This window comes from Oncorhynchus mykiss, chromosome 4, assembly GCF_057628025.1.
Source record: "Oncorhynchus mykiss isolate SJ-2025 chromosome 4, ASM5762802v1, whole genome shotgun sequence".
NCBI lineage: Eukaryota > Metazoa > Chordata > Actinopteri > Salmoniformes > Salmonidae > Oncorhynchus > Oncorhynchus mykiss.
Window position 1 is genome coordinate 16,280,404 of NC_143025.1, and position 22,939 is coordinate 16,303,342.

Here is a 22,939-nt window from a genome sequence, read left to right on the forward strand (position 1 = left end):
ACGGATAAAAGCGTCTGCTAAACGGCATATATTATTATTATCATTATATTATGTGCTGTCATATACTACCTGATACACAAGCTGCTACAGGTCAGAAATGTCAACACGCTGCTATTTCCTCAGCAGGCTCGGGGATAAACCACTTAGCTGGACCCTGTTGTAGTGATAGGGACGGATGATGATTAGTGCAGAGTGTGAGGAACACTCCGTCATGTCTTCATCACAGGGAGGAGAGATCTGCAGAACATGGCATGCAGAATGACAGGAATCTAATCTCTAACACAACGTTTTCCTGACATTTTTATTCCTTCTTTCTTCCTCTTCACCCAGAGTGGGAGGGGAGAATATACACTACATGACCAAATGTACGTGGACACCTGCTCTTAGAACATCTCATTCCAAAATCATGGGTATTAATATGGAGTTGGTCCCCCCTTTGCTGCTATAACAGCCTCCCCTTCTGGGAAGGCTATCCAATAGATGTTGGAGCATTGCAGCAGGGACTTGCTTCCATTCAGCCACAAGAGCATTAATGAGGTCGGGCACTGATGTTCGGAGTTTAGGCATGGCTCGCAGTCGGTGTTCCAATTTATCCCAAAGGTGTTCGATAGGGTTGAGGTCAGGGCTCTGTGCAGGCCAGTCAAGTTCTTCTTCACCGATCTTGACAAACCATTTCTGTATGGATCTCGCTTTGTGCACTGGGGCATTGTCATGCTGAAACAGGAAAGGGCCTTCCCCAAACTGTTGCCACAAAGTTGGAAGCACAGAATTGAATAGAATGTTGTTGTATGCTGTCACGTTAAGATTTCCCTTCACTGGAACTAAGGGGCCTAGCCCGAACCATGAAAAACAGCCCCAGACCTTTATTCCTCCTCCCCCAAACTTTACAGTTGTCACTATACATTGGGGCAGGTAGCATTCTCCTGGCATCCGCCAAACCCAGATTAGAAAGTCGCACTGCCAGATGGTGAAGCGTAATTCATCACTCCAGAGAACGCGTTTCCACTGCTCCAGAGTCCAAATGCTGCGAGCTTTACACTAATCCATTCGACGCTTGGCATTGCGCATGGTGATCTGAGGCTTATGTGTGGCTGCTCGGCCATGGAAACCCCTTTCATGAAACTCCCAACGAACAGTTCTTGTGCTGTCGTTGCTTCCTGAGGCAGTTTGGAACTCGGTAGTGAGTGTTGCAACCGAGGACAGACAATTTTTACACGCATGCGCTTCAGCACTCGGTGGTTATTCAGCCCCTTTACTTTCAGTGCAGCAAACTCTCTCCAGAAGTTCAGTGAGGATCTCTGAATGATCCAATGTTGACCTAAATGACTAATGATGATAAATACAATCCACCTGTGTGTAATCAAGTCTCCGTATAAATGCACCTGCACTGTGATAGTCTCAGAGGTCCGTTAAAAGCGCAGAGAGCATCATGAAGAACAAGGAACACACCAGGCAGGTCCGAGATACTGTTGTGAAGAAGTTTAAAGCCGGATTTGGATACAAAAATATTTCCCAAGCTTTAAACATCCCAAGGAGCACTGTGCAAGCGATAATATTGAAATGGAAGGAGTATCAGACCACTGAAAATCTACCAAGACCTGGCCGTCCCTCTAAACTTTCAGCTCATACAAGGAGAAGACTGATCAGAGATGCAGCCAAGAGGCCCATGATCACTCTGGATGAACTGCAGAGATCTACAGCTGAGGTGGGAGACTCTGTCCATAGGACAACAATCAGTCGTATATTGCACAAATCTGGCCTTTATGGAAGAGTGGCAAGAAGAAAGCCATTTCTTAAAGATATCCATAAAAAGTGTCATTTAAAGTTTGCCACAAGCCACCTGGGAGACACACCAAACATGTGGAAGAAGGTGCTCTGGTCAGATGAAACCAAAATGGAACTTTTTGGCAACAATGCAAAACGTTATGTTTGGCGTAAAAGCAACACAGCTGAACACACCATCCCCACTGTCAAAAATGGTCGTGGCAGCATCATGGTTTGGGCCTGCTTTTCTTCAGCAGGGACAGGGAAGATGGTTAAAATTGATGGGAAGATGGATGGAGCCAAATACAGGACCATTCTGGAAGAAAACCTGATGGAGTCTGCAAAAGACCTGAGACTGGGACGGAGATTTGTCTTCCAACAAGACAATGATCCAAAACATAAAGCAAAATCTACAATGGAATGGTTCAAAAATAAACATATCCAGGTGTTAGAATGGCCAAGTCAAAGTCCAGACCTGAATCCAATCGAGAATCTGTGGAAAGAACTGAAAACTGCTGTTCACAAATGCTCTCCATCCAACCTCACTGAGCTCGAGCTGTTTTGCAAGGAGGAATGGGAAAAAAATTCAGTCTCTCGATGTGCAAAACTGATAGAGACATACCCCAAGCGACTTACAGCTGTAATCGCAGCAAAAGGTCGCAAAGTTCAAGGGGGCCGAATACTTTCGCAAGGCACTGTACCTCTGCTGCAGAGGATAAGTTCATTAGAGTTACCAGAATCAGAAATCTGCAATTAACTTCACTTCAGATTGCAGCCCAAATAAATGCTTCTCAGAGTTCAAGTAACAGAGACATCTCAACATCAACTGTTCAGAGGAGCATGCGTGAATCAGGCCTTCATGGTCGAATTGCTGCAAAGAAACGACTACTAAAGGACACCAACAATAAGAAGAGACTTGCTTGGGCCAAGAAACACAAGCAATGGACATTCGACAGGTGGAAATCAGTCTGATGAGTCCAAATTTGAGATTTTTGGTAGTTTTTGGGGATGCTTTGCTCGTGACACTGTCTTTAGAATTGAAGGCATGGCTACCACAGCATTCGGCAGCGATATGCCATCCCATCTGTTTTGCACTTAATGGGATTATCATTTGTTTTTCAACAGGACAATGACCAAAAACACACCCCCAGGCTGTGTAAGGGCTATTTGACCAAGAAGGAGATGGAGTGCTGCATCAGATGACCTGGCCTCCACAATCACCTGACCTCAAACCAATTGAGATGGTTTTAGATGAGTAGGACCGCAGAGTGAAGGAAAAGCAGCCGACAAGTGCTCAGCATATGTGGGAACTCCTTCAAAACTGTTGGAAAAGCATTCCACGTGACTATCTCATGAAGCTGGTTGAGAGAATGCCAAGAGGTTGCAAGGCAAAGGGTGGCTACATTGAAGAATCTCAACTATAAAATATATTTAGATTTGTTTAACCCTTTTTTGGTTACTACATGATGTTTTGGTCCCTTTCCTCCTCATAACTTAGCCTACTGTTCTGACTTGGTTGTGCAAACTTTTTTTTTTAATACATGCCAGCAAAGCCAGTACACAACACAAAACAATACATTAGTTGCACTCTAACAGTGACAAAAGGTGCCCACAAACTGTTAGGGCCTACGGGAAGCTGTCCCAACACCAGAGCTTTCTTTTCAGCACCATGGAGTGAATCCTTACCACCACTACACCTGGCTATCAGTAGAGCCTTGTCTGGCAGCGAAACAATTAATTCAGCCTAATTTACTACCTTTTTTAAAAACTTAGCTGATATGGCTATCTTGCTTAAACAAATGTGGTTTCTACTGACAATTGAGATGTACAAACTACGGCATAAGGGAACGATGAGCGGATAAGAGGCAATCTGTAATTTCGATTAAGACATTAATGAGCGAGCTAAGATGGATATTTGTGGGGAGGCACATGGACTACTAACAGCTTACTACACAACATTCACTTTATTACTTTCTTAGCTACAGTCAGTGCTGTAAAGTACTTCAGTAAAAATACTTTAAACTACTACTGAAATAATTTTTGGGGGTATCAGTACTTTAAGTTATTATTTATATTTTTGACAACTTTTACTTTTACTTCACTACATTCCTAAAGAAAATGGTGTACTTTTTACTCCATCCATTTTCCCTGACACCCAAAAGTACTCGTTACATTTTGAATGCTTAGCAGGACAGGAAAATGGTCCCATTCATGCACTTATCAAGAGAACATACTTTGTCATCCCTACTGCTGTTAGGATTGTGAATAGGAGGCGAAGTCAGGTGCAGGAGTGTAGTGAACAGGCACACTTTTATTTCTTGTCAAAATGACAGCACAAAGTAACATAAAATGTGCCTAAAACACGGAACATAGACAAAAAGCAAGATGGCTAGAAAGCCGGTGACGTCGACCGCCGAACGCCTCCCGAACAAGGAGGGGAGCCGACTTCGGCGGAAGTCGTGACAGTATGTGTGGCCCGAGCAGTACGTCGACACCGGCCTCGGGGACGATGGTGGAACTCGCACAGTAGTTCAGGGTCTAATACATCAACAACTGAAATCATGCACCTCTCCTCCGGACCATACCCCTCCCACTCCACGAGGTACTGAAGGCCCCCCGCCCGACGCCTTGAATCCAGGATGGAACGGACGGAGTACGCAGGGGACCCCTCAATGTCCAGAGGGGGCAGAGGAACCTCCCGTACCTCAGACTCCTGGAGCGGACCAGCCACCACCGGCCTAAGGAGACACATGGAACGAGGGGTTAATATGGTAATCGGGGGGAAGCTGTAACCTGTAACATACCTCGTTCACTCTCCTCAGGACTTTGACTGGCCCCACAAACCACGGGCCCAGCTTCCGGCAGGGCAGGCGGAGGGGCAGGTTTCGGGTCGAGAGCCAGACCCTGTCCCCTGGTGAGAACACCGGGGTCTCACTGCGGTGACGGTCCGCGGTGCACCGCGCGGCCTGCTGGAGGTGAACATGGGCGGCTTCCCAGGTCTCCTCTGCGCGTCTGAACCACTCGTCCACCGCAGGAGCCTCGTTCTGACTCCGATGCCACGGTGCTAGAACCGGCTGGTACCCTAATACACACTGAAAGGGGGAGAGGTTAGTTGAGGAGTGGCGGAGCGAGTTCTGCTCCATCTCTGCCCAGGGCACGAACGTCGCCCACTCCCCCGGCCGGTCCTGGCAATAGGACCGCAGAAACCTACCCACATCCTGGTTAACTCTCTCCACCTGCCCATTACTCTCGGGGTGGAAACGCAAGGTAAGGCTGATCGAGACCCCCAAACGTTCCATGAACGCCCTCCAGATTCTCGAAGTGAACTGGGGACCCCGATCAGACATTATATCCTCAGGCACCCCATAGTGCCGGAGGACGTGTGTAAACAGGGCCTCCGCAGTTTGTAGGGCCGTAGGGAGACCGGGCAGAGGGAGGATACAACAGGACTTAGAAAAACGATCCACAACGACCAAGATCGTGGTGTTACACTGTGAGGGAGGAAGATACGTTAGAAAATCAACCGACAGGTGTGACCAAGTCCGTTGTGGAACGGGTAAGGGATTTAGCTTACCTCTGGCCATGTGTCTAGGAGCCTTACACTGGGCGCATACCGAGCAGGAGGAAACATAAACCCTCCATCCCCGAGCCAAGGTGGGCCACCAGTCCAGACTCCCAGACAGACAGCTCACCGTTCTGACCGATCCCCGGATGACCAGAGGAGGGTGGAGTGGAGCGGTCTGAGTACGCTATGCCCGCTCAGGGTCCGCATCCAGCTCCCACAAAAACCGTCGCTACCAGGCAGGAGGCCGGGAGAATGGGAGTCTTATCCATGGGCCGCTCCTCTGTGTCATACAGCCGGGACAGTGCGTCTGCCTTAACATTCTGGGAACCTGGTCTGTAGGACAGGGTAAACACAAAACGGGTAAAGAACATGGCCCACCTTGCCTGACGAGGATTCAGTCTCCTCGCTGCCCGGATGTACTCCAGGTTGCGGTGTTCAGTCCAGATGAGGAAAGGGTGTTTATCCCCCTCAAGCCAGTCTCCACGCCTTCAAAGCTTTAACCACAGTCAGCAGCTCCTGGACCCCCACATCATAGTTCCGCTCCGCCGGGCTGAGCTTCTTCGAGAAGAAAGCACAGGGGCAGAGCTTCGGTGGCGTGCCCGAGCGCTGAGAGAGTACGGCTCCTATCCCAGCCTCTGACACGTCCACCTCAACTATGAATGCCAAAGAGGGATCCGGATGGGCGAGCATGGAAGCCGAGGTAAACAGAGCTCTCAGCTGCCCAAAAGCCCTGTCTGCCTTAACCGACCACTGCAGATGTACAGGACCCCCCTTCAGCAGTGAGGTAATGGGAGCGGACCCCTGGCCAAAACCCCGGATAAATCTCCGGTAGTAATTGGCAAACCCTAAAAATCGCTGCACCTCCTTTACCGTGGTGGGAGTCGGCCAATTATGCACAATCTGCTATGCGGTCACTCTCCATCTCCATCCCTGATGTGGAAATGCGATACCCTAAGAAGGAGACGGACTGGTGAAAGAACAGGCATTTCTCAGCCTTGACGTACAGATCATGCTCCAACAGTCGTCCAAGTACCTTGCGCACCAAGGACACATGCTCGGCGCGTGTAGCGGAGTAAATCAAAAAGTCATCGATGTACACCACTACACCCTGCCCGTGCAGGTCCCTGAAAGTCTCGTCTACGAAGGATTGGAAGACTGATGGAGCATTCATCAACCCGTACAGCATGATATAATGCCCTGAGGTGGTACTAAACGCCGTCTTCCACTCGTCTCCCTCTCGGATACGCACCAGATTGTACGCACTCCTGAGATCCAGTTTAGTGAAGAAGCGCGCCCCGTGCATTGACTCAATCGCCATGGCGATAAGAGGTAGCGAGCGGGTAACTGTAGCTCACCGTGAATTGATTGAGATCTCTATAATCAATGGACGGGCACAGACCTCCATCCTTCATCTTCATAAAAAATAAACTCGAGGAGGCGGGTGAAGTGGAGGACCGAATGTACCCCTGACGCAGGGATTCGGAGACATATGTCTCCATAGCCACCTTCTCCGCATGCGACAGGGGATACACATGACTCCTGGGAAGTGCAGCGTCTACCAGGAGATTTATCGCACAATCCCCCCGTCAATGCGGTGGTAATTGAGCCGCCTTCTTCTTACAGAAGGCGAGAGCCAAATCGGCATATTCTGGGGGAATGCGCACGGTGGAGACCTGGTCTGGACTTTCCACCATGGTAGCACCAACGGAAACCCCTACACACCTTCCAGAGCACTCTCGCGACCACCCCGTGAGAGCCCTCTGTTGCCAGGAAATGGTGGGGTTATGACGAGCCAACCAGGGAAGGCCTAGTACCACGGGAAACGCAGGAGAGTCAATGAGAAAGAGACTAATTCTCTTTGGTGGCCTCCCTGATTAGCCCGGACCCTAATGGTCGACTATCCAGAGCATGAACCGGAAAAGGTCTATCCACAGGAATAATGGGGATAATAATACATTTCCCAAATTGACCTTCTCCTGTAACATACAGTATATATACAGTGAGGGGAACAAGTATTTGATACACTGCCGATTTTTCAGGTTTTCCTACTTACAAAGCATGTAGAGGTCTGTCATTTTCATCATAGGTACACTTCAACTGTGAAGTTGAAAAAAAAAAAAATCCAGAAAATCACATTGTATGATTTTTAAGTAATTAATTTGCATTTTATTGCATGACATAAGTATTTGATCACCTACCAACCAGTAAGAATTCCGGCTCTCACAGACCTGTTCGTTTTTCTTTAAGAAGCCCTCCTGTTCTCCACTCATTACCTGTGAATGCACCTGTTTGAACTCGTTACCTGTATAAAAAACACCTGTCCACACACTCAATCAAACAGACTCCAACCTCTCCACAATGGCCAAGACCAGAGAGGGTGTAAGGACATCAGGGATAACATTGTAGACCTGCACAAGGCTGGGATGGGCTACAGGAAAATAGTCAAGCAGCTTGGAGAGAAGGCAACAACTGTTGGCGCAATTATTTGAAAATGGAAGAAGGTCAAGATGACAGTCAATCACCCTCGGTCTGGGGCTCCATGCAAGATCTCACCTCGTGGGGCATCAATGATCATGAGGAAGGTGAGGGATCAGACCAGAACTACATGGCAGGACCTGGTCAGTGACCTGAAGAGAGCTGGGACCACAGACTCAAAGAAAACCATTAGTAACACACTACGCCGTCATGGATTAAAATCCTGCAGCGCAAGCAAGGTCCCCCTGCTCAAGCCAGTGCATGTCCAGGCCCGTCAGAAGTTTGCCAGTGACCATCTGGATGATCCAGAGGAGGAATGGGAGAAGGTCATGTGGTCTGATGAGACAAAAATAGAGCTTTTTGGTCTAAACTCCACTCGCCGTGTTTGGAGGAAGAAGAAGGATGAGTATAACCCCAAGAATACCATCCCAACCGTGAAGCATGGAGTTGGAAACATCATTCTTTGGGGATGCTTTTCTGACAACTGCACCGTATTGAGGGGAGGATAGATGGGGCCATGTATCGCAAGTTCTTGGTCAACAACCTCCTTCCCTGAGTAAGAGAATTGAAGATGGGTCGTGGCTGGGTCTTCCAGCATGACAATGACCCGAAACACACAGCCAGGGCAACTAAGGAGTGACTCCGTAAGAAGCATCTCAAGGTCCTGGAGTGGCCTAGCCAGTCTCCAGACCTGAACCCAATAGAACATCTTTGGAGGGAGCTGAAAGTCCGTATTGCCTAGCAACAGCCCCGAAACCTTAAGGATCTGGAGAAGGTCTGTATGGAGGAGTTGGCCAAAATCCCTGCTGCAGTGTGTGCAAACCTGGTCAAGAACTACAGGAAACGTATGATCTCTGTAATTGCAAACAAAGGTTTCTGTACCAAATATTAAGTTCTGCTTTTCTGATGTATCAACTGCTTATGTCATGCAATAAAATGCAAAGGAATTACTTAAAAATCATACAATGGGATTTTCTGAATTTTTGTTTTAGATTCCGTCTCTCACAGTTGAAGTGTACCTATGATAAAAATGACAGACCCACTGTTCTCCCCACTGTATGTAACACATGTATGCCCTTTACTATTGCCCTTCCAGGCATTAATAAAGTGCTAAACTAAGTGCTAACGCCTGAATCGACGAGTGCCTTATGCTGGGAATGCGGGGAGAACTCAGGGAAACAAACAGGTACAAACAGGTGGACAACAGAGGACTCTGGATGAGAGTGGTGCATACTTACCAGGTATGACGTCAGAGTGCCCTGCCTGCTGCCTCGACTCCCAGAGGGACCAACCCAGCACATACCGGCCACAGATGGTGCACGTGAAGGCCCCTCCTCCAGCCTCCCTACGCGCAGCCCCTCCCAACTCCATGGGAACCAGAGCGGGAGTGCTGGGAGATGGAACCGACAGAACCCCCTCAGGAAACGTCCACGGATGACCAACAGGTTATCCAACTGAATGGACATATCCACCAGTTGGTCGAGAGTGATGGTGGCGTCTCTGCAGGCCAACCCCCGTCGGACGTCCTCACGCAGGCTGCATCGATAGTGATCGATGAGGGCCCTGTCGTTCCATCCTGCTCTGGTGGCCAAGGTCCGGAACTCCAACGCGAAATCCCGTGCTTTCCTCGTCCCCTGCCTCCAATGGAAGAGTTGTTCACCCACCACTCTACCTTCGGGTGGATGGTCAAAGATGGGTAAACTCCTCGAAGTGGTCCAACGCCGCTTCTTCCTCTCCCCACACGGCGTTTGCCCACTCCAGTGCTCTCTCTGAGAGGCATGAGCTCTCCCCAAGAGGCACCCCTGGCAATGTGCGGCCGTCCCGTCACACGACCTGGGAAGGGAAAGACGTATTCCACTGGAGCTGGATCTGGACGGGACGGGTAGAGACGCTGGAGAGACCTTGGTCTGGACAGAGCGATCCATCATGTCACCGAGATGATGTAGCATAGCCGCATGTTCCTGGACCCGTTCCTCGACTCCTCTGACCGGTGTTCCTGCTCCTGCTGACTCCATGGTAGGTGTAGGATTCTGTTAGGATTGTGTATAGGAGGTGAAGTCAGGCGCAGGAGAGCAGAGTGTAGTGAACAGGCACACTTTTATTTCCGGTCAAAATGACAGCACCAAGTAACATAAAATGTGCCCAAAACACAGAACATCTACAAAAAGTAATGCGCGTAACAATAACCACAATATCAAAATACACATAACAGAAACAATCCTACACAAAGACATGATGGGGAACAGATGAATATATACATATGAATTGATTGGGGAATGAAATCCAGGTGTGCAGGGAACAAGAGAAAACAAATGGATACATGAAAAATGGAGCGGAGATGGCTAGAAAGCCGGTGACGTCGACAGCTGAACGGCGCCCGAACAAGGAGAGGAGCCGACTTCGGCAGAAGTTGTGATTTCGGCAGAACTGCCTCTGAACTGGAGGACTCACTAAACAAAAATGCTTCATTTGTAAATCATGTTGTAGTCTGGCTATCCGTAATAAATTTTAAAAAACGAATCTAGTTTGCTTAATATTTACAATTTGAAATTATTTATACTTGTACTTTTACTTTTGATACTTAAGTATATATATTTTTTACAATTAAATGTACTTTTGATACTGAAGTATATTTCAAACCAAATACTTTAAAACTTTTACTCAAGTAGTATTTTACTGGGTAAATTTAACTTTTACTTGACTAATTTTCTATTAAGGTATCCATACTTTTTCTCAAATATGACAATTGGGTACTTTTTCCACCACTGGCTACAGGATACATATCTCCCTGTTATATTATATAATTTATGCAGCAGCATACAAGACATTTTTGGACTCACTTGAACAGGAAGGTGGCGTAGCGATCCTTCTTGTGGGCAAATTTTGTCATCAAGGTCTGACATTCTCTGGATTTACGGTGCTTTCAAGACAACTTGGAACTCTGAAAAAACAAGGTTGAATCATAATGTCAGTGATGTTCCCGACTTGGAATTCAGAGTTGGATGACCGTTCAAAATGTATTTTCCCAGTCGAAGATCGTTTTCTACTGTGTTCCCAGTTGTCTTGAACTGAGTGAAGTCTGAGATTTCCCAGTTCCGAGTTTCCAGATGTTTTGAACAGCTGGATTGACAGCATGGCCAATGTATTCAACCTTTTCTGGTCCATGCCATGGTGTTGCATGTGAATGTTTAGCCTTTTAAGCTTGGAAAAGAGACCCTTAAACCCAGACTTGGACCACGCACCCTTTCCACTGAATAGCAGGCTAGTGATTGCAATGCTTTTGCAACGCTTGCAGTTAGCCACTGATTCCTTCCAAACCATTCATTGTTGAATTTGCAATTTCCAACTTGTGTAATGTTTTTGTCCAATGGCCGATGAGCAGCGATACGTTTTATCTATAATTTCTCTTCATTTGGGGCTCCTGAGTGGTGCAGCAGTCTAAGGCACTGCATCTCAGTGCTAGAAACATCACTACAAACCCTAGTTCGATCTCAGGCTGTATCACAACCGGCCGTGATCGGGAGTCCCATAGGGCACAATTGGCCCAGCGTCGTCCGGGTTAGGGGAGGGTTTGGCCGGGGTAGGTCGTCATTGTAAAATAAGAATTTGTTCTTAAATGGCTCGCCTAGTTAAAGAAAGGTTAATGAAAGAAAAATAAATATGACAAAGATTGAAAAGAATTTGCCAGTAGATTGTCGACTTGATTCATGATGATGACTGCTTGTCTAGCTTGCAAGCTAAGATTTTGAAAGTATGATGTTGCCATGATCAGTCCAATCAAAGCTATGGTAGTTATAACGTGATTTGACGTAATTTTATCTGTGGCCAATGACCTTGAGCCTTCTTGGATGGGCACTTCTAATGTACGTAAATATATGGCAGCACCCAAGGGGCTTGATTTTTCGAGCTCTCCCCGTAGATTTTGCAGTGATGTAGTGTCCCCATGACTGACAGAACACTGAGCCAATCATGGCACAACTAGAGAACATTACCAACCCCTATGCTCTGTATTTTCTGCTGGCTGCCCACCTCTACAGAAAGCCCTGAGCTAGGCTTAAACACCTGCATTTTTGAGCTGCCTTACTCAAGAAAGCAAAAAATTGTTTGTATGTGGCTTTATTAACTAAATTATTTATTTATTTGACATTATTTGAAAACTGATATGTGACACGTATTAACGCCAAAATAACATGCAAAACAGGGGCTCTGTTTGAATGACGGGTCACCACTGCAAACATTGGAGTAAAACAAACTTATATTTTGGGTTCTGATGGGTACGACAGTTGAACTAAGCTCCCTCAGGCAATTCTAAGTTATATTCTTCAAGAATCATATCATGAATTCCAAAAATGCATGTAGCAACTGCAGATTGCCCCTTTAAGAGGTCTTAATGTTTTCACGCAGTTTTTGTGATCTCAAAAAGGGCTTCTTGCTGTGGTGTTTCTTAGTGCTGTGGTGCAGGTGTAAGTATGTGTGTGTGTGTGTGTGTGTGTGTGTGTGTGTGCATGTGTGTGTGTGTGTGTGGAGGAAGATAAACACATTTTTTTAAAGTGTAGGATAGCGAGAAAAATAGAAAAGAAAGGTTTGTCAAAATCTACTTTGAGCCCATGAATATCAACTGGATTTGTGTAGCCCTTGTGTGAATTAGGTACTCTGAAAGTAGGCTATGTTGAGCATGGAGTATCATTCCTCATGTTTCCTGAGCCACTGACTGCATGGCGTATCTTTCAGTGTGAGGTCAGCTGGTTCAGCCTGTGTTCTGTTGTGTTCCTGGCTTGGTGCTGTGTTACCACGGCAACAGGATACGAACACACATAAACACTGTTTATTCTGCCGGCAGCACACAAGGTAATGGGTAATCTCTTATCTTAAGAATCACAAGTACGTGTTCAACTTTAAGAAATGTATATATAAAGACATTTAACATAAAAAGGGGAGGGGGGGACCTGAATTCCACGCAGAACCTGATGCATTTGTAATGGTAGCGTGTCATGGAGGAAATTGCTTGTTTTGCCCTGGTTTTGGGCAGTTGTCATTCCCAGGGAAGTGGCCTGTAATCTGTGGTCGTTCCATGATGTTTGTGAGTATTACTGTGATTGTGTGGAAGCCAGGGGAGGGGCATTGTTGCACATATATCTGTTGTCTCTGTGATTGTGTGGAAGCCAGGGGAGGGGCATTGTTGCACATATATCTGTTGTCTCCTTTAGAATGAAGACAACATGATTTCCACTCTTCAAAAGACTGAGGATACAAACATGATTCACAGTCACATCATACCCTTTAAGGCATTTTGTCTGCGTACTCATTTCAGAAAGACTGGGACATTGAGCAATTTCATCTGACACCACTGTCCCGTATCCAGTGATGTCCTTTGAAGGTCTTCAGAGGCACAGTAGCCTTGGGGTTAAAAATCCCCCTGCTTTAAATTAACGTTCCACCTTTGATCTGAGATCAATAGCTGAGCTTTACTTAATCAAAGTTGTTTTCTCTCTCTCTCCTTCTGTCTTTCTGTCTTTCTTTCGTCCCCTTGCCCTTTGGCTCTCCTCACACATCAGGATTGACGTTTCAATTAAATCATTCATTAAACTGAAGATGTTCATCAACCAGCCCATGATGATCTCTGTGTCATTAATTTAATGGCTGATAAAAGCCATGGTTGTGGTTTCCGGGCAGAGCACCTGTTGTACCTGCCATCAGCTCCTCATGTGTTGGGTGCAGCTGGCGCCCCGGCTGGGTATGCTGGGTCTGCTCCATGCCCTGCGGACCTCTACCATCACCACTCACTGGGAGCCACAGTAGCAGACTGGTGACAAACAGCCCTCCAGGCCACGGCTCCTCATTCCAGCCAGACCTTTGCTGTACTCCAACTGGGCCCTCAGACCCTCCAGCCCTAACTATAACCATAACCATAACCCTAGCTTTATGTCCACACCCCTGCTCATACCTATCCCTAGCAATATCCTAACCCTTACCTCCAGAACCCCTACCCTAGCCCCAGTCCCAGCAGCAGTCCTAACCCTAGTCCCAGTCCCAGCAGCAGTCCTAACCCTAGCCCCAGTCCCAGCAGCAGTCCTAACACTAGCCCCAGTCCCAGCAGCAGTCCTAACCCTAGCCCCAGTCCCAGCAGCAGTCCTAACCCTAGCCCCAGTCCCAGCAGCAGTCCTAACCCTAGCCCCAGTCCCAGCAGCAGTCCTAACCCTAGCCCCAGCCCCAGCAGCAGTCCTAACCCTAGCCCCAGTCCCAGCAGCAGTCCTAATCCTAGCCCCAGTCCCAGCAGCAGTCCTAACCCTAGCCCCAGCCCCAGCAGCAGTCCTAACCCTAGCCCCAGTCCCAGCAGCAGTCCTAATCCTAGCCCCAGTCCCAGCAGCAGTCCTAATCCTAGCCCCAGTCCCAGCAGCAGTCCTAACCCTAGCCCCAGCCCCAGCAGCAGTCCTAACCCTAGCCCCAGTCCCAGCAGCAGTCCTAATCCTAGCCCCAGTCCCAGCAGCAGTCCTAAACCTAGCCCCAGTCCCAGCAGCAGTCCTAACCCTAGCCCCAGTCCCAGCAGCAGTCCTAACCCTAGCCCCAGCCCCAACATTACCCCCTGGCAATAGTAGAAACCTCAGAACTCCAGTCCAGACAGAAGCCCAGTGGTAGGATAGGTCAGCCCCTGGCTGTGGGGCCGGCCAGAGCAGGGGTACAAGAAAGCCCCTTTCTTCACGTGTCCCTCTCAGCACTGCAGGCTGCTCCTCTCCACGATCTGCGGGCCAGGCCATGTTTGATTGCTGTTTGTTCTGCAGGGAGAGAATTGCTGTAGTGTTTGCCCTGTGGAGTGGAGAGGAGAAGAGGAGCGTTTTGTTTGAAGAGCCATCACACTCTCTCTCTCTCTCTCTCTCTCTCTCTCTCGCTCTCGCTCTCTCGCCTGCTTTCCTGTTTCCCTCTCCACTCACATTTACGGGCCCTCCGTTGCTAAGCTACGGATGCGCCCAGCAGATCCTCGTCAAAGCCAGTGACCAGGATGTACTCTCAGAATCTGGCTTGGACCACAAGCCAGCCACAAGCTCATCCATTTCACTGTCTACTTTTAAAACAAACAAGAGTAATACAATCTAACAGTGGCCAAAACTGTATCCGTAACAGCTACATGGAAGTTAAGTAAGTGTTGACATTAAATGTTATCAAATAACACACAACTTGTTCACGGGCTAGACCCCTGCAATAGCAATCTGTGACCTGAGTGTGCTGAAGTTTCACTTTCCTCCTCTACCTATCCACTATATAACACACAGGCTAATTACTGCATAATGACTTTATGAGAGTTGTGGGTTTGACTCAGCAGGAAGCAACTGGTCTGTTTAACATCCAGCTGTAGCAGCATGCTCCTCGTCTGCCCTGCCCTGCTCTGCCCTGCTCTTCCCCTCTCTGCCCTGCTCTTCCCCTCTCTGCCTTGCCCTGCCCCTCTCTGCCCTGCTCTTCCCTCTCTTCCCTGCTCTTCCTCTCTGCCCTGCAATGCTCTACCCCTCTCTGCTCTGCCCGGCCCTGCTCTGCCCCTCTCTGCCTTGCCCTGCCCCTCTCTGCCCTGCTCTGCCCATAAAATGCCCTGCCCTGCTCTTCCCCTCTCTGCCCTGCCCTGCTCTGCCCCTCTATGCCCTGCCCTACTCTTCTCTTCTCTGCCCTGCCCTGCTCTGCCCCTCTATGCCCTGCCCTGCTCTTCCCCTCTCTGCCCTTCCATGCCCTGCCCCTCTCTGTCCTGCTCTGCCCATAAAATGCCCTGCCCTGCTCTTCCCCTCTCTGCCCTGCTCTGCCCCTCTCTGCCCTGCCCCGCTTTTCCCATCTCTGCCCTGCTCTTCCTCTCTCTGCCCTGCCCTGCTCTTCCCCTCTCTGCCCTTCCATGCTCTGACCCCCTATGCTCTGCCCCTCTCTGCCCTGCTCTGCCCCTCTATGCCCTGACCCTCTCTACCCTGCCCTACTCTTCCCCTCCATGCCCCTCTCTGCCCTGCCCCGCTCTTCCCCTCTATGCCCTGACCCTCTCTGCCCTGCCCTGCCCTGACCTTCTCTGCCCCTCTCTACCCTGCCCCTTTCTGCCCTGCTCTGCCCCTCTATGCCCTGCACTGCTCTGCCCCTCTCTGCCCCTCTCTGCCCTGCCCCTCTCTGCCCCTCTCTGCCCTGCCCCTCTCTGCCCTGCCCTGCTCTTCCCCTCTCTGCCCTGCCCTGCTCTTCCCCTCTCTGCCCGGCCCCTCTCTGCCCTGCCCTGCTCTTCCCCCCTCTGCCCTGCTCTGCCCTGCTCTTCACCTCTCTACCCTTTCCCCTCTACCCCTCTCTGCTCTGCCCGGCCCTGCTCTGCCCCTCTCTGCCCTGCCCCTCTCTGCCCTGCTCTGCCCCTCTATGCCCTGCACTACTCTGCCACTCTCTGCCCTGCCCATCTCTTCCCCTCTCTGCCCTGCCCTGCTCTGCCCCTTCTCTGCCCTGTCCCTCTCTGCCCTGCCCTGCTCTTACCCTCTCTGCCCTGCCCTGCTCTGCCCCTCTATGCCCTGCTCTGCCCCTCTCTGCCACACCCCTCTCTGCCCTGCCCTGCTTTCCCCTCTCTGACCTGCTCTGCCCCTCTCTGCCCTGCCTTGCTCTTCCCCTCTCTGCCCTGCTCTGCCCTGCTCTTCACCTCTCTACCCTGCTCTACCCCTCTCTGCTCTGCCGCCCTGCTCTGCCCCTGCTCTGCCTTCCCTGCCCCTCTCTGCCCTGCTCTGCCTCTCTCTGCCCTGTCCTGCTCTGCCCCTCTCTGCCCTGCCCTGCTCTTCCCCTCTCTTCCCTGCTCTTCCCCTCTCTGCCCTGCTCCTCCCCTCTCTGCTCTGCTCTGGGTGAAACCATGACTCACTGCACAACTCAAATCTTGGCTCCAGGCTCACTGTGAGATGAACAGTGCACATGCAGGCCAGCCTGCCTGCCTGACACACAGCGAGAGACAGAGGGGCTGTGTGGTTAGGAAAGGAGGAGGAATCAGGGGGTGAGGTAAGGTACAATATTATTGGCTGCATCCGAAATGGCACCCTATTCCGTACAAAGTGCACTTTAGGGGGCCGTTACGCAACCTTTGGTTATAGGGAGTGCTGTGGAGTAAAGAGATTTGGACTGTTGGGGAGTCTATTGAAACAGTACGTAACCCCAGGAGATAACTGTGTTGAGTTGGGCCATGCTTAACCTCTAAGTTCTATAATCCATTTTGGCATTGGCCTGTTCTACTGCTTCAGTGCTCTCGCTCTGAGTCTCAGTTAATGTGACAAGATGGACGCATGAAACCATGGAAAAGGGCTACCAGCTAAGGCACCCAAAGTGATCAGGAGTGTCTTTCATAATACTTTTCTAATGAAGTCCAACGGAAACTAGATATTTGTTATTCTAATGAGAGAATGGCATGAGTGTGACCGATCTGGGGTCGATTGCGCAGCTCAACACTGCATTATCCCACTGAGGTAAAGCCTAGGGATGATATCTGGGAGCTAACAGGAGTCTTCAGGTCTCAGATACTGTTAGTCATCTCAACCAACCACTTCCCCTTTACATGAGCACTACACTGTATGTATCCATCATCGACATACAGTATCTGTGAATGGGTGTGGTGCCCCTGTGAGTTACTGGTCTGGTTTAACCGTTGGCAAGGAAACATGTTGACTCTCCGTGCCTGGGAGGTTCACCTGCAGTCCTGCTTGCTTTCTCTCTCATGACGTCCCCTGAGCACCTCCTCCCCACAACCTCCCCCACCTCCCCCGTGTCCCTCAGCCTGTCAGGTCAGACAGCAGACTCAGGGAGGGAAAGTCACTCAACAACCCTGAGGAATCTCTGTCTACTACAGTTGGGATCGATGAGCACCTCTCCTTCTGTTGTCTGATCATCTATGATCACTCCAGTGTTAATGCTAAATTGTAATTATATCGCCACTACGGTCTATTTATTGCCTTACCTCCCTAATCTTACTACATTTGCACACACTGTATATAGATGTTTCGATTGTGTTATTGACTGTACGTTTGTTTATTCCATATGTAACTCTGTGTTGTTGTTTATGTCGCACTGCTTTGCTTTATCTTGGCCAGGTCACAGTTGTAAATGAGAACTTGTTCTCAACTGGCCTACATGGTTAAATAAATGTATAAAACAATCTGTTGTCCTTCCTTGTCACTGTGGCATAACCTGGCTGGCAGGGGAACTGTTTGAGCTCTCTCTCTCTGAGGGGTGGCTGTTTTAGAGGGGCTCTGGGGCCCTAGGGAGGGAGGCAGGGTGCTGCTTGGTCGGACCGACTGGCTGTGTGTGTGTGCTCGCTTGTGTGTGTGTGAACAAAGGCTCCATTTGAGGTGTCAGGCGTCAGAGCGATGGGGTAGGGGCACCAGCAGGGCCGGACGAGACTGCATCCTATGTCTACCTACACAGATGAATCATTGGCCATCTGACTGGGAGACTGGGAGACTGTGATAAATTGACATATCTAAAAGGTTTTGGGCAGTTAAGTGTATACTAAGTGGCATGGTTAATGAGATACATGGTTTGTGGTGTGTGTGTGTGTGTGTGTGTGTGTGTGCGTGTGTGTGTGTGTGTGTGCTTGAGGGAGTGTGTGAGGGTGTGTGTGTGAGTGTATGAGTGAGCGCAGCTACTTAGTTATCATGCAGAGGACAGGGAATATTCAACCAGGGCTACAAACAGGTAGATCAAAAGTAATGGTGCAGGTGTCTGCAACCAAAGGAACCAGAGAATGAGAGTGTGTTGATCTGTAGGTCTGGGTTGGTCCAGCCAGACAGATGTGATAGTGAGGTGTCACCTGGTGTTTCCCTTGGCAGGCTCTCAGGATGTTTTTCTGTTTGGTTCATTCTGCCTCGCTAGCTCCCATCAGCATGGGAAAGAAACGACTGGCACAACACTTTATTTGTGTTTGCCGTTGCTCATTTTTACCATGTTAGGGGAAATAAGGTTTGTGTCATGTTTGTGGTCGATTCCATGAGCTTAACATGTTCTTTGTATTTTGTTTTGGATGTATGATTAGCAAATAAGTGAATGCTTTGCTCTTGGCAAACAGTTGAGGTGTTAGTGGTTTCCTCAAAAAAGATCTATCAAGCTCTTTCTGTGACTGCCAGTTTATTTCAGGAACAAAATGGTAGAGTTGAATAAATAGAGAAAGTCAACAGAGAACAAAAGACAGTGAAAGAAGTGATGGACCTGCATGTCTAACAGCTATTCTCTTATGAATAACAACTGACTAACTGCAGCTTTTCTCACATTCACATCCTGACAAACTCAGAAAGAAACAGAGTTTTACCAAAGTTCTATCAAACATCCTAATATTTAGACAAACAGACTAATAGTTTGATTAGTACTACTCTCTCTTAAAAAAAGAAGATGTAATCCAGGGCTGCTTATGAATCCTTAATAGGCCTGTTAATATCTTATGTAAATTACTACTGCTAAACTTGTTGAATAGAATAATACATGACTTCCAGTAGAAATAGTGACTGAAGAATCTGTTGAGCCACAGCCTAGTTCAGTCGTGACCTGTGAACTCTGCGTGGCATACCCTTCGTAACACACTGTCCTGGGCTCGGTCCTCCCTCTCCTTCCTCTCTCTCCGCTGTGAGATGTGTGTGGGTTAATTCATCTCTCTGTGGTTTCCGTGGGGATATTGGAGGCTGTTATGCAGACATGCATGGGAAGGCTTTGTCGCAGCCTGACGGTATGTGTTTGCTCATGGCAGGGGAGGGAGAGAAGAGAAGAGGGCTGCTCTGTAATTTTTATTTTAGTAGTTCATTCTCGGGGCGGACAGGGTGGATGAGAGTTGGAAGATGGGGAGGTCAGTTCAGTGAGGGTTTCACCTTCAGCCAACAATTAATAAAAAAAACAGCTTTGTTTTGAGAAACTTTTCTCAGTTGTCACTGGGAGCGCATAGAAAAACAGGAAAGATGTATGCATAATACCCAATTTGAGGTCAAAGCATACAGTATTTGCAACCGCTATAAAAGTACTAACAGCTGTAAAGTAAGCAATAATTATATCCGCGATGCATAAACAACTGAGTTAGTAAGTGAATAAAAGTTGTCAGAGCTAAAATGGAATCAGATTTGAAACTTGATCAACAACGAATTAATACTTAAAGACACTCGGAACCAACACACCTCTCAACATTTGTTTGATTGTGTTTGTGTCAGTGTCGATTGATGCAGGTTTACTTTATTAATGTTGTTGGTATTGAGAAACACTGGCTATGTTGTTCCGTAGTGCCAGGTGGTTCATGCTCCTTCAGCGCTCTCTTGTAATGTTTAACTAGCCATTGTGACTGTTTTGGATGTAAGGCTGGTCAAAGGGGAAGGGGGGTTATGTTGAACTGGCAAAACACACACACACACACACACACACACCCACACTCACTCACACACACTTTCCTTCCTACTCTGTGAGCCCAGAGGGATTAGTGATCATTTCTTGGCAATGAGCCTGGTTTCTACAGCACTCATCTGATCTCATATTTTAGGAGCTTCTATTGTGCTAATTCACGTTACGCACAAATTCAGAGTTTGAAGTGGATGGATAATGCAGTAAAACACAACACACGAAAGCTTGGCTTGGCCCTTTAGAATACATTTGTAGTTACAAAAATAGGTCTCTCGCAGTTATGTTAGTTTCATTGCCCAATTATTTTACACCTACTTTTGTTGATTTAAAACCAATACACCTGTGGTAATACTACAGCCACTGTGAATATGAGTGAATCTACAATCTAAGATCATTGAGTGTTTCTAGGGTTAGGGACTCTGGGCCATGTTTCATTTCACCTCTGGGCTGCAAAACAATAGAGTGCTAGGATTATTGGCAGTACTCCCACTGCAGCTAATCCCCTTGTAGCTCTTCAGCCCACAGCGAACGACCAACTGGCCGGCCCAACGGCTGGCTGGGAAGGTGGGTGGCTGGATGGGTGGCAGTGGCATTCAGTGCCGTTCAAGATTAGGGTGGACAATTTATTTATTAATTAGCATGGCCTTCTATTACAGCATACTGTCTGACTGTCGTTCATATTCCATTCACCCAGCTCAATGTAACATTGATAGGTTTAGGCTAATACATGATACTTGAATTTGCCCTATAACCGTTATGAGCTTCCTACAACCTAGCCTACAAATTAGTTTATAAAGTTTATAACGTAGGTGCACAAGTTGAGAGATAAATTGGAGTAATCAAGATGACAGACAGTGACACATTTAACACAAAGGCACACTAGTCCACTAGTCCAAACACTTGCAAAACGTTCCGCTTTGCAACTAAAATAAGAGTTTCTATTGGACAAAATCAGGTTGGTCCCTCCCCTTTTCGTTCCGTTTACGTGCATTTAAGAAAAGTGCTGTAATAGAATGAATACACCCCTTATCACTAGCACACACAGTTCACATATAGCATCGTTCCTTGCATAATTCCTTCTCTCATCTATGTGTTCTCCTCCTCTCACCTTTTCCCTTCAGTTGTGGACTTTAGTGCACAACAGCTGTCTATGATCAGGCGCAAAACTCTTTCCAAGACAACCTTCATACCATAACCGCTAACCGCTACACAGCCTATATTGTTGTCACCATATTAACGCTATAGTCAAAAAACTACAACCAAAACTACCAACAAATTAGTAAACCCATAATCCAATCCATGTGTACACACACACAGTTTAGCAGTTAGACCGGTGGGCCCCTGTGGCAATACATTTATAAAACAAAAAGCTTACCTTGACTTGGACAAGTTGTCGTGTTTGATAGCCTTAGCCAGTTGGCTCACATAAATAGCATTCCTCTTTGTATGAGTCACGTTGTTGAGTAAGCTAAATTAGCTGCATTAGCTAAGTATGTGAAAGGTAAACTAAGAAGATAAAAATACAATGAAATATAGCTAGCTCTCTCTCTATATATATAAATGAATCTGTACAAAACTGTTCAACTATTGTCTTTCTCTCTCTTTGAGTCAACTACTCACCACATTGTATGCACTGCAGTTCTATCTATAGCTGTAGCTAATGCTACATTACTAGATTCATTATCTGATTCTTTGATTGGATAGACAACATGTCAGTTCATATAGCAAGAGCTCTGATAGGATGGAGGAAGTCACAATTACAGATGTAGGATCTTAATTTGATCACCCTGTTATAGGATAACTTTCCCGCAATGCAGGAAATGTAAAACGTGGAGTGTATTTGAGGTTTAAAAAGGTTTTTGAAGTTTGTAATTTCCACTTAGAAATCTGTCTTGATTTTCCCTTACGAAAAATATATCAACCCATAAAAAAGGTTGTTTAATTATAATCCACATAATAATTCACATTTCCAGTTGGTGCAGGATTATTTTCCTGCTATAGCAAACTGTCTCAAATGAATTTCATACATCTGTACTGTGTAAGTCTATGGAAGGAGTTGAGAACCGTGAGCCTCTTAGGTGGCCTATCTAGCCTGACGATACATGCGAACAAGAACACTACTCATAGAATATTCATCACCTTCTCCATCATGAGCACGCTAACCACGACCGCTGATAATTCCCCAGTGGCCTACTCACTCCTCCCTAGTCTCCTAAAACCTTTCTCTTAAGGTCTATGGTACCATTGTGTACTTTCCTGTGGTTTCCTCTTCAGCCAGTGTATCGTTGCCTTCATTGTTTTCTTTCATCTTTGCTTTCAGCCACATGAGAATGATGTACTACCCTGCAAGTTGTCAACACTGTCTGTGTGTGTCTGAAAAACCTGGTCCTTCTTCCACCCTTATTATCACATTAACATGTCAACGTCCAGTTTGATGATAACCCAGTAAATGGGTTCAGATTGCCTCTTAGTGCTAATGGAATGTCCTGCTCCGTAAGTGGAGCCCTGCAGTGGACCAAGAATCTCATCCTGCGGGAGGGGACCTGGGATCCATGTGAACTGTGTTAAAAGCTCAAGTGGATGGCAGCGATGGCACAGGTCTCCCCAGGTCTGGTCTGGCAGTTAATCCCTCCAAAGAAAGAGTTATGTAGTCCGGCCGTCACTTTAACCAGTGGCCAGTATTTACAACAGAACAGCCCCAGTAGACAGAGCAGAACAGACCGAGGATGTGTCCCAAATTGCACACTATTCCCTATAGAGTGCACTACTTTTGACCAGTAGTGCACTGTA

At 47.7% G+C, this 22,939-nt stretch overlaps 1 protein-coding gene across 1 annotated transcript; it reads right to left on the reverse strand.

Moving 5' to 3' along the window:
- Nucleotides 1-6,883: 6,883 nt before the first annotated feature.
- LOC149983925 (uncharacterized) lies at nucleotides 6,884-21,829 on the reverse strand. The gene is made up of 3 exons (XM_090231280.1): nucleotides 21,525-21,829; nucleotides 10,645-10,745; nucleotides 6,884-9,834 (listed from the first exon to the last, which is right to left on the reverse strand). The coding sequence occupies exons 2-3, from the start codon at nucleotides 10,705-10,707 to the stop codon at nucleotides 8,920-8,922; spliced, it is 978 nt and encodes a 325-aa protein (XP_090087406.1). The 5' UTR covers nucleotides 10,708-10,745; nucleotides 21,525-21,829; the 3' UTR covers nucleotides 6,884-8,919.
- Between the last annotated feature and the right edge of the window lie 1,110 nt (nucleotides 21,830-22,939).

Bases quoted from the DNA above. Each gene is read 5' to 3' on its own strand.
- LOC149983925 (XM_090231280.1), bottom strand. From the start codon at position 10,707: ATGTCAGACCTTGATGACAAAATTTGCCCACAAGAAGGATCGCTACGC. The intron at 9,835-10,644 runs GTGAGTCCAAAA...CAATCCTAACAG, and splicing joins TACGCCACCTTCCTGTTCAA to AATCCTACACCTACCATGGA.